At 37.0% G+C, this 11,600-nt stretch overlaps 1 protein-coding gene across 1 annotated transcript in view; it reads right to left on the bottom strand.

Moving 5' to 3' along the window:
- usp20 (ubiquitin specific peptidase 20) overlaps positions 1–10,957 on the bottom strand; it is a 15,946-nt gene extending 4,989 nt beyond the window's left edge. The window contains exons 1-21 of the mRNA XM_016515586.1: positions 10,906–10,957; positions 10,475–10,573; positions 10,248–10,301; positions 10,079–10,141; positions 9,822–9,956; positions 9,503–9,605; positions 9,432–9,438; positions 9,097–9,210; positions 8,883–8,961; positions 8,014–8,437; positions 6,574–6,720; positions 6,362–6,474; positions 5,890–6,062; positions 5,367–5,461; positions 5,216–5,249; positions 4,987–5,032; positions 4,729–4,909; positions 4,434–4,560; positions 2,707–2,876; positions 1,299–1,380; positions 897–1,005 (exon numbers count right to left, since the gene is read on the bottom strand). Of these exons, the coding sequence (XP_016371072.1) occupies positions 897–1,005; positions 1,299–1,380; positions 2,707–2,876; positions 4,434–4,560; positions 4,729–4,909; positions 4,987–5,032; positions 5,216–5,249; positions 5,367–5,461; positions 5,890–6,062; positions 6,362–6,474; positions 6,574–6,720; positions 8,014–8,437; positions 8,883–8,961; positions 9,097–9,210; positions 9,432–9,438; positions 9,503–9,605; positions 9,822–9,956; positions 10,079–10,141; positions 10,248–10,301; positions 10,475–10,573; positions 10,906–10,953 (2,403 nt within the window). The 5' untranslated portion in view covers positions 10,954–10,957. The remainder of the gene's footprint in view (positions 1–896; positions 1,006–1,298; positions 1,381–2,706; positions 2,877–4,433; positions 4,561–4,728; positions 4,910–4,986; positions 5,033–5,215; positions 5,250–5,366; positions 5,462–5,889; positions 6,063–6,361; positions 6,475–6,573; positions 6,721–8,013; positions 8,438–8,882; positions 8,962–9,096; positions 9,211–9,431; positions 9,439–9,502; positions 9,606–9,821; positions 9,957–10,078; positions 10,142–10,247; positions 10,302–10,474; positions 10,574–10,905) is intronic.
- Between the last annotated feature and the right edge of the window lie 643 nt (positions 10,958–11,600).

The following is an 11,600-nucleotide window of genomic DNA, read 5'->3' as shown; positions in this document are numbered from 1 at the left end:
AAATCTTACTGTTCAAAAACTTTTGACTGGTAGTGTAGGCTGATTATTCTTATAGATTGAAACAAATGTGCTTCATCCAGGATACAGAGTATGAAAAGTGCTCCGAGTTGCTGCAGAAAACAAAACAAAAAATAAGCAACAACAAAAACGTTGCTGGAGACGGGCTTATTATTACAAATGCAAACTGATTCTCTGCCAGCAGGAGGCGCTTTGAGAGCGGTAGAACCAGAGGCTTCCCCGGTAACCTGTAATCAAAGCAGCTCCGCTCATGAACCCTACTTTATCAGATAAAATAAAAATGCCATCGAAACTTTTCTGAAGACAGTCGGTTCCCTTTAGACATACATTTATATAAAACACCCGCGCCGCGTTTTGATTTTGAAACGTGCAGTGCTCATGTTTATTTAGTCAAACGCCACAAATAAATCAATGTATGGGAAACACTGGTAATGTATATCGAAATATCAGAAATCTGTTTAAAAATCATATCACCGTTATCGAAAAAAATTATATCGCGATACATAATGATATTGAATTATTGTCCAGCCCTACTTCTGATAAGATTGCAGTGCAGATCACACCCTTGATCTGTCCAGCATGCAGTCTGTGTTTCATCAATTCTATGGCTTTTACGAGCACCAAACACTTCCAAGAACATTATGCTCCTTCCAAGAGGAGTTTCTACACCATGTTACATAAAAATGCTGTAGCTCTGAGGACATAACCTAGAAGAACAGTATTCAAATACGCTTAATCCCCATCTGTGATTGACAGTGAGGGTTGTGGTGATAAGTAGCATCTCATTGTATACTTTTAAGTGGGTTACAATAGTCGGCAATACTCAAGCAGGCACTAATTTGTCTGTACTTGGATGTCACTTGAAGTAATTTGCTCACCTTTATAAAAGTGTCTATCTCCAGTTTCCGCCGTTTGGCTAAAGTCTCGATCTCTACTTGGCAGATGGCACACACGTATAAGTGATTCACGGCCGGGCCTCCCCCAAACCTGTGAAAAATGTTTCAAAACATGACGAAACGTTCAAAGCATGGCCAGTGAAAAGAGCAAACACATAACCCAACAATGTTTACATTGAACTGCTGGTGGAGTTCCTTGCACATGACATCAGATGTCTTGAACCGACAGAACTCTATAAGCATTTTGTTAGTTCAGGGTTGGACTGAGATTTTATTGACTTCACCAGATCAAAAGCTTAAAAGTCATACCATATTCCACTAATTCGGTAAATGTCATGAGGACTCCCTAAAGGTCAAAAATGTGCATTGCTATGCATGACTCACCTGTTGTAGAGATATTCCCACACATTTTGGGGAAGGATCACAACCAGATCATCCACATAATGGTACTTGGTAGGAGGGATTCCTGTATAAAATCACACCTGAGTTTAGTTTTTACTGCTTACAGTAAGTGAAACAGATAAAAAATCCACCAATGTGCACATTATGGGGGGATATACCAGGCTGAAAATTACCTATTAGTCGTAACTGACAAAAGTGGATGATTTTCTTGCACCAAACCGTGGAGCTCATTGTGTCACTTGCCCGATATTTTTTAAAAAGACTAATTTATGTATAACCTTAATTTAAAACACTGAAAATTAAGATTACAAAATTAAACTGCATCATATTTTTGAGTTTACAGTAGAAATACCAGAGGTATATATTTTAGGTTTAGATAAGATGGCCTTTGAATATGGTCTCAGAAGAAGGGGAGCCTTACGAGTCAAAACGGCTGAGAACCACTGCTCTATGTGAAAAACTGTCTCACATAAAAACATTTATACACTGAATTCGGTGGCTTAATGTAATTAATAGTTCACATATGAGTCATCACATAGAGCTCTAGAGGAGGGAAAAAACAAACTTCAGCCATCCTAGATAAACTTCTGAAGGTAAATTTTCCACTGAGGGAAAAAAATGCTGTAAAAAGATGTGTGAGTTGTGACGGCTCAAATCTGTTGATTTGAGAAGAAACACAAACATTTACACTATAAGACTGTGTCCTTGATTTATTCTTTTATGTCACTTATGTTAGGCAAAAAAAAAAAAGGGCCAGCCTATAGTTCTTGAAATTTAATGTGATAGTTCACCCAAGAATAAAAATTCTGTTACTCACCCTCATGTCATACTAAACATGTCCATTTCTTATAGCTTTATAAAATTAAGGTTGAGCCACTGATGTCACATGGACTGTTTAAATGATGCCCTTACTACCTTTCTAGGCCTTGAACATGGTAGTTGCGTTGCTGTCTATGCAGGGTCAGAAAGCTCTCAGATTGCATAAGAAATATCTTAATTTGTGTTCTGAAGATGAACAAAGGTCTTATGGGTTTGGAACGACAGGAGGGTGAGTAATTAATGACAGAATTTTCATTTTTGGGTAACTATCCCTTTAAATTATCCATATTGCGTCATCTTACATCAGTTATCCACCACATACTGTAGCCAGTAAATCCATTAACTTACTAACTTCATTCTTGCACAGTAATCACAGCCATGTGCATAAAAAAAAAAAAAACAAGTCACTGTCCTTATAGCAGCAAAGTTTATGACAGAGCAAGACTCAGCAGTGCCCCCCTAAACTCTTCTGAACTTATTGTGTAACAAACCTTGATGTAAATAAATTAATACTTCCTAAATAAATCCACTTAAATTAGATATACATCAGAGTATTAGTGTGTGATTGTACCTCCATGCTGACAGAGGAAAGTGTGGTTGGTGATGGGTCCGGGCTCAGTAAATGTGTTGAACTTGTTGAGCCATTCTCTGGAGATGTAGAACTGCAGCAGACCGGGCTCCTTTAAATTAGCCAGAGCAACAACCTTCTGTCTTTCTCTCACAGATTCTTCACTGCTCTTCCTGAAAGAGAAATTACCATAAAATTACAATCATTTTTGCTTTCACTCCATAAAACAATAAAACAAATACCAGTATATAATAGACATTCTTGGAACCAATCCAAATGAATTTTTGTATTTTGTTGGTGATTCATTATGGTGCATGCCACGGCAAGTCACGTGATGCCAACATGGCAGCTTCTATGAAGAGGCAACCCACTCCATGTAGAATAAAAAAGCTATCATTAGGCTACTGATATAACTGCAGTCTTCCGCTTATGTTAATGTTAGGGATGTAACGATGCACCATAAGCTGGTTGACAATCGAGAAAAATGTGATGAATCAAATCGGTTGAGATGTTAAATGAAATGTGATACAGTTGGGAGTGGGATTCTCTGAGGGGAATTGACTGTCTTCAGAAAAAGTTTAGATTTTCAGGCATTTTCTTTTCATCATGCCTCTGTATAATGCATATTAAGGTAATGTTTATAAGAGCAGCACTGCTTTGTTTACACCAAGCAAACCCTATATCTATAAATAAGAGCTGTTCCATAAGCACCACCTGTTGTCAGAGAGTGAATTTGCATCTCATTCAGCCTGTCTGCTGCTTTTATTTCGTGCAGATGTTTTATGTAGCATCATTTCACAAAGCTAAAGTCAGAGCATAATGTTTTTGCTTCAAATTTTGAAATTCTAATTTAGATTAAAAACTGCTCATGCTGCATGTATGCAGCATCTTTTTTGGATCATGATTCAAATACAGTGGTTGCCTCTAATTTTAAATGGAAAGAGCAAAGGCAAAGCCTTAGTTTGTTTGTATGAAGAGATTTCTTTTATTTGTATTAATTATTTATTTGATTTGGGATTTGTTTTAAAATTCAGTTCAGTTTTGTTTTGACATATTTCAATTTCACAAAGAAATGTGCGGCATTTTGTCTGAGAAATAATAAAAAGACACCTATTTGGATCATGATTCAAATACAGTGGTTGCCTCTAATTTTAAATGGAAAGAGCAAAGGCAAAGCCTTAGTTTGTTTGTATGAAGAGATTTCTTTTATTTTTTGACATATTTCAATTTCACAAAGAAATGTGCGGCATTTTGTCTGAGAAACAATAAAAAGACACCTTTTTATGTATAATTTGTCTTAAATCTCATTTTGTTAAAAATCATAAGAAATTGAATCTTGAAATCATATTGAGTGAATCGTCACATCCCTAGTGAATGTACATTGTTTTACTCATATTTTTCAAAATTACTCTTCATTTTACTGTGTGTAAAACAGTTTAAAGGCATGACAGATCTTCTGTAGTATCTGAGTGAAAAGGAATATTAAAAAAAAAGTAGGGCAGAACTTTTGTTCTATCTGTTGATTGGAAATTGTACGAAAAGGGGCGGGGTTTAAGCAGACTAAATGATTGGGAAGAGTGTTGGGAAAAATTAGTTATAACATCTTGAAAAATTACGAAGACACATTTCGAAAAAGCATGAATTTCCATTTCACCATAACTTTAATGAGAAAAAAAACATTACTGAGTGTGTTAATCACAACCATTACAAGGTCAAAAAAAGAAGTGTACCTGTAAAAGAGAACATATGCTTCAGCGTTCTGCACTACTGTCTCATGAACTTCTGTTACATACTGATCGTCAAACTCATACCACTGTCCATTGATCACATTCTGACAGTACGCTATGTAGTGACCACCTGTCGAACACAAAAAACATTATTTCACTCAAATAAAACTACATACAAAATAATGTCTTAATTCTCATCTGGGAAAAGTGCCAGTGATGAATGAATGCCAATTCATATCTCAAAATCTCAAAGCTTCTGCTACAATTTATTTCGCAATATTACACAGAAGTAACTTACTCCCAGCAGTGCCGTGATGACAGATGACAGACAGCAGGTCGTAGGTAGTAATCTGAGATGGGCTCTCCTTAGCCAAGAAGGGCTTAAGATCCAAACACTCCAAAGGGAATGACACGTGGCTATTTATCTTGAATGAGTACATGACTTCATGCCTGAAACGCTTCAGATGAATGCACAATATCTGAAAAGGAGATGACACACATTCAAACTCACTAGGAATACAAGTTGCATTGAAAAGAGCAGTAAATGAGCACTTACTTCTGGCAGACGCAGAACTTTACAATATTTCACACCATTTCTCAATCTGGGAAACAGGTAGAGTAAATAAGCTCATGTTTCATCAACTAAACATACAAACCACAGCTACAGCATGATTTTGGCTGTAAAAACATAAGACCTATTTAAATTAGACTATTAAATATTTACACAGCATAGCAACCACTAAATTTGATGTAAATGTTGATCACACACATTTTAGGAATCTTACTTTTTACATCGTTCACAGCTGTACATGTTGTCTCCTGTTTGGCAGAAAGAAAATAAACATCAACCAAGGGTTGACAAGCAGTGGAACAGGTAATATCTTATCTATCTCACCCATATTGCACATTCAGAAACGTCAAACATGATGTGCTTACCTTTCAGCTCATCAGCAGCAAAGAAGGCTGCCAGGCAGTCCTCCAGCATTACCATTGGGCCCCAAAACCAACTGGGAATACACGACACTACAAACCTGCATAAACACATATGTTTATATTAAAAGATCAATGTCTGTTTTCAGGGCAATTACATTGTTTTACATTCAGCTTTTAGTAAACACACTAACGTTCAAAAACTGACACTAAAGACTTTTGTTTAAAAAAAATATTTTACACATTCTATTCATCAAATAATCCTGAAAAAAAAAATGCTTTCCGCAAAAATATCGACCAATTAAGAATATCACAATGATTTCTGAAGGATCATGTGACACTGTCCGGAGTAATAGTTGCTTGAAAATTTGTTTTTTACTGTATATTTGATTAGACAAACGTAACCTTAGTGATTTGGCAATCATACCAAAGCCAAATTTTTTGAACTATAGTGGAATTTATTGTCAAAGCCCTATTTTGCTCTTTCCGCATCTTGATCATTCTCTGCCACATCACTCTCTCACTATACCTTCGTATAGATTCCATGATGTAGGAGATCCAGCCCTGGGTGGCATAGCCTTCTGTGCAGACACCAGCTTTAACAGGAGCACTCTGGTGGATGGAGGAATGGAGTTTGGCCAAATCCTCTTTACCCGGAATAGGCAAAGAGAGGTCCTGAAAGGTCTCCACGGTTGTTGAAACCTAGAAAGGCAGATATTTTCTTTGAAACATTGCTCTTTCTGCAGTCTCGAACATACCATTCCCTTAAAATATATCCTTCTATGGGTACATAACATTTGGTTTATGTGATATGAACACTGTTTGTGCAGCTATACATTGCAGTATTCTTCGAGAAGCGATATGAATTGAAAGTGGAGCTTCTCAGAAACTACATGGTGCATGAAGATCTTGCCGTTTTTAATGCATTTTTAAGTGTAATGAAAGTGATTTGATGCTTAGTGCCCTCTAGAGACAGAAAAACTCCTTGCATCCTTCCTCACCCTGTCACATGTCAAACACTGAACAAGACTCAGAATGGATCCGTCAAAAATATCTGAAATAACACTGCGGAAACGGGACTGCTTCTTCTTCTTGGTGCTTAGGAGCATCTGAGCTATAGGACAAACAATCATGACGGTTATTCAGTGCAAAGCAAAGTACAACTTTTTTTTTTTACATCTATGCTGTATTTAGTTATATGAGAGAAGCAAACCTTTCTTGAACGTATAAGTGGGTCCAGCTCTGAGGGGGCTGGATCTTGGTGGGCTGCTGGAGAGTCTGGAGTGGAGTTCCTGCACACTGTGAGTGGGGCTACAGGGACGAGAGGATGAACAATGCATGGAGGCTTCATTATCAGGTTCTGCAATAAAAAGAGGGATCAGGAAGTGAGAAGATTTATATATATTTAAAGAATTATATTCCCATTCATAAACTACTAAACATAAACTACCTTTCAAAAGTTAGGAGTGAGTAAGATTAATACTTTTAAAGGGGTCATCGGATGCCCATTTTCCACAATTTGATATGATTCTTTAGGGTCTTAATGAAAAGTCTATATCATACTTTGGTTAAAATTTCTCAATGGTAGTGTAAAACAACACCCTTTTTACCTTGTCAAAATCAGACCCCGCCCCTCTCTTCTGTGGGGTGATGAGCCATGCTCTGAGAGACTGTTTACTTAAAGGAGTAGTTCACTTCCAGAACAAAAATTTACAGATAATGTACTCACCCCCTTGTCATCCAAGATGTTCATGTCTTTCTTTCTTCAGTCGTAAAGAAATTATGTTTTTTGAGGAAAACGTTTTAGGATTTCTCTCCTTATAATGGACTTCTATGGTGCCCCTGAGTTTGAACTTCCAAAATGCAGTTTAAATGCATCATCAAAGGGCTCTAAACGATCCCAGCCGAGGAAGGGTCTTATCTAGTGAAACGATCGGTTATTTTCTAAAAAAAAATTACAATTTATATACTAACCTCAAACGCTCTTCTTGTCTAGCTCTGCGTGAACTCTTTTTTTTTCCAGTTCATGACAGTTAGGGTATGTCGAAAAACTCCCATCTCATTTTCTCCTCCAACTTTAAAATAGTCCTCAACCAACTATCGTGGGAGCGGCCTTCGTCCGTGTGACGTCACACAGACAAGAAGCTGAGAATGGCCTGATTTGAAAAAGGGGATATTATTTTAAAGGAAATAAAACCACTGGGTGGATTTTTATCATTATAGGGTAGATGTGCACACACACACTGCCAACACACATTTATGTTCAAAAGAATTGATAAAGTGAATTTAGCATCCAATGACCCCTTTAAGCAGGAAAGATGCATTGAATTAAGCGACAGAAAAGACTATATTTCTATTTTAAATAATTGCTGTTCTTTTGAGCTTTCTTTTCATTAAAGAATCTTTAAAAAGGATCATGGTTTCCACAAAAATGTTAAGCAGCACAAATGAAGATTTATTTATTTTTTTTCTGAAAGACACTGAAGACTGGAGTAATGGCTGCTGAAAATTCAGCTTTGCCATTACAAGAATACATTTTAAAAATATTAAAATAGAGAACAGATTCTAATAATTGTAATATCATTTCACAATATTACTGTTTTTGCTGTATTTTTGCAGTCTTTGGTAGTGTAAGACTATAAGAACATCATACCTGTATTTCCTGGTGCCGGCACATGTGTGGTTGCAGTTGTTGCCTCTGTTTCTCTCTCTGCCTGTCCTTCTTGTGCAGTCGTGTCCACATCTGCATCCTCATCCATTTCCCGTGTCCTCTCTTCTCCTCTTCTCTCCTTCAGTCTCTCTTTCTCCGAGATTCCTCCATTTCCTCTCACTCCCACACATTCATCTTGGATGAGCAGCTCTGCTTCTCCTCCAGCTCTCTCTCCATCTCCTCTCTCGCTTCCTGATCCAGAGTCACACGACAGGAACTCGTCCTCAGAGGGGCTTCGGTCTCCATCGACATGATTACGGCTATGGTCAGGCTCGACATCTGAGATTGCACCACTGCAGACGGTCAAAGGCTCCTTCAGCTCCTCATGAAGTTGGTCCATCAGACATCGCAAAAACTCCTGAGTGTCCTTAAAAAGACAGAAGCAAGGAGTGTTTACTTTACAAAAATACTATGGGGCTTATATGATAGTATTACAATCTGCATAATAATCTCCATATCAGTGTTGTTACTGTTAACTTAAACTAAAATATTAAAATTGTTTTGGTCAATTGAAAAAGCTGAAATAAAATATAAATGTTAGACAATATATGTACACTTAAAAAATGAAAATGAAAAACGTTACATTGGCAAATGATCTGAATAAAATCTTATGTTTATGTTGAAGTACTAAAATGATTAATAATACAACTGAAATAAAAAATTAATTAAAACAAATATTTTAAAAACTCAAAATGACAAAAGCGCCTAAACAAATTAATAAAACATAAATGTCAAAATAAAAGCCATTTTAAAATATGAATAATTACTATAATAGTATATAAATAATACTTAAATTACTCTGCTTTATATACCTGTTGAGCGTAGCCACGAAACATGGGGTTCACCAGTTTGATTCCATGAAACAGACTAGTGGGCACAACATAACTTGGCCTTGACAGAGTTAAAAAGAAACCAACAAAGAACGATAAGATTCAGATAATTAGGACCAAGCTCAATAGATTAAGATTAAGTTAGCTAGAACTGGCCAGGTCTAGGTTAACAGTTTGACAAGTCAGTACTTGTTACCGTTTCTTGTGCCAGAGCTCAGAGATAAGCTTCTGATAGCTTTTACACAACGCCGGCTTCTTATCCGTACGGACCAGCCCACTGCAATCCAGGAAAAACTGAGTCAAAGGAGGACTGGAGAGAAAAATATTGTTGTAGTCCCTACCAGCCATTTTTGTAGGCATTAAACTGCCAGAATTTTAAAAGACGATTTCTCTGTTTGCATTGAACTTTCAGCTTCGTAACTTTGCAGATATTTTTTATGCTCAAACAGCAACATTACACACTAACTAACGTTAAAAAAGTGAAATCGCAATGAACCACCCCTTTAATATTTTCTAGGTGGGTGTCCTTGCCATTTAGCTTTTATTAGAGGATTTGAAATACCATGCAATGTGTACTAGCTAACCTGTTGATATAATTATACCTCTAGGTCTGAGCTCATCCTCCTCAGATTCGGAGCCTTCCTCATCCGCCACTGCGATAGGCACTGCTTTTAACGGGTGACATGCTGTCTGGGGAAGAGGATCCTTTGGGGATGAAAAAACAAGAGAATTATGTTTCTTGTATTATACATGTGCTTTATAAATTATTGTGTCTAAATGACATCTTAAGATTGATATTAATAATGCAGGAGACACAGCAAACCTCAACCAGGAAGAACCATCTTAATCTTGTTTACACAATCCTAACAAGCTAAAAGTGCACATTTCTGTGAGATGTTTCAAATAGTCTGATGACTTTGCCTGTTCATGTGGTTTGCAGCGGTGAGCTAATGATACAGGAGTAACAGGCTTTGGTTCCAGAAACACCTCCCTCTCACAGACATAACACCACACCCTGAATGTGGTCAAGTTTACTGTCAGATTGTGTTTTTTGGCCTGAAAAAAAGAAGAATAAAAGATGCACACGTCCAAAAGAACAAGAGAAATGATATGGATAATAACTGAACAGAACGAATGCCAGAGAATGGAGTGAATAATTGAATGAATAAGAATGTCACCTGTGCATGTATAGTACTGTGATCAGAATGTGATTCTCCGCAGCCTACATAAGGACAGTCACACTGTGGGGAAAGCAGGACAAAGAGAGTAATAATTATGATGATATTTTCAGGGCCTACAAATGCATTCTACTTATCTAACATGTTTGCTAGGGAAAAGGCTCCTCACCTGTAGACATGCCCAGAGGTTGGGTCCACCTACTCCACATGACTGGCATGTGCCCTTGAGTAAAAACAATGAGATAAAATTCACTGTGCACCACTCATAACACATTTAAGACTGCAAAAGCAATTCTAACCTTTGATTTCTGAATCAGTTTCTCCTTAGTAACTTCACCAATAGAGTCCAAGTGAGGACAAAGTTAAGACTTAAATATTAGCAAAAGCAATTCTAACCTTTGATTTCTGAATCAGTTCCTCCTTAGTAACTTCACCAATAGAGTCCAAGTGAGGACAAAGATCCCCGCTGTCAGTCATCTTGATTTTCACCTCACTCTATTACAATGCACAAAGAACACTTTGAGAACTACTGGTACAGCATCAACACAATAAACATTGAAAAAATTGAAATGAAATCATCTACTCAGCCTCATGTTGTTTTAAAAATCTAATAACTTTCTTTTTTTTTTTTCTGTGGTGAACAAAAATAAATATTACCATTCACTTTAACTCTATGCAAAAAAGATTCTGTGCAACATCTCCATTTGTGTTCCACAGAAGAAGAAAAAAGAAAGTCACACGGGTTTGGAAAAACATCAGGTTGAGTAAATGATGACAGATTTTTTTTGAAAAATGTCCCTTCAAGTATAACCTTCTAATATACTTACAGTCTCAGTATCAGCGTAATGGAGAACATTTGACATTAATGAATGCATTATTTTAAAAAATAACGAAAGAAGAAGTGTGGTATCTAGCAGCGAGTAGCTGTGAGTCTGTGCCTGAAACTCTCAGGAGCCCAAAACTGCTGTTTCATGCGCCTAGCACGACTGAGAAGGATGCATCCACCCCGTCTCACCTCGTCTATTGTTACAGTGAGGAAATGCGCAGTAATGCATCATAAAGATGTATTAATCCTTGAATCTATTTTTCCATAAGTAAAGAAGCTTAAAAAGAATTCCGAACAGAAAGGGAAAAACAACAACAACAATAATAATAATAATAATAATAATATGAATCGGCCCCACTATTCATCTGAATTTAAAGAATATCTCAAAACAAACGGCATCTTTCTGCGTCTACAGTTGCTCTACGTGTCATCGTCAGCCACCTAAAAGCTGTTTAACATCACAATCTTACAGAATAAACAGGCCATATTTCCACTCGGGCTGCAAGACACTATTCATGCGCTGACTCGACATGATAGTATCTAAGCAAATAAACAGTGACACTCCGCTTCAGCCGAAGGAAAGATAAGAACAAACATTTACCTGTCAGACAGAAACAAAAATAACGCTCATAGATGATCATTTTAGGCCAATCGGTGGTATTTGTAACAGTGGTGGGTAGCAGTGCACTAAACAAC

The sequence above is a fragment of the Sinocyclocheilus rhinocerous genome, unplaced genomic scaffold, assembly GCF_001515625.1.
Source record: "Sinocyclocheilus rhinocerous isolate Xijiao unplaced genomic scaffold, SAMN03320098_v1.1 scaffold2071, whole genome shotgun sequence".
NCBI classification, from domain to species: domain Eukaryota; kingdom Metazoa; phylum Chordata; class Actinopteri; order Cypriniformes; family Cyprinidae; genus Sinocyclocheilus; species Sinocyclocheilus rhinocerous.
The sequence above is the reverse complement of the archived record's forward strand: the minus strand, read 5'-3'. Positions and strand labels throughout refer to the sequence as shown.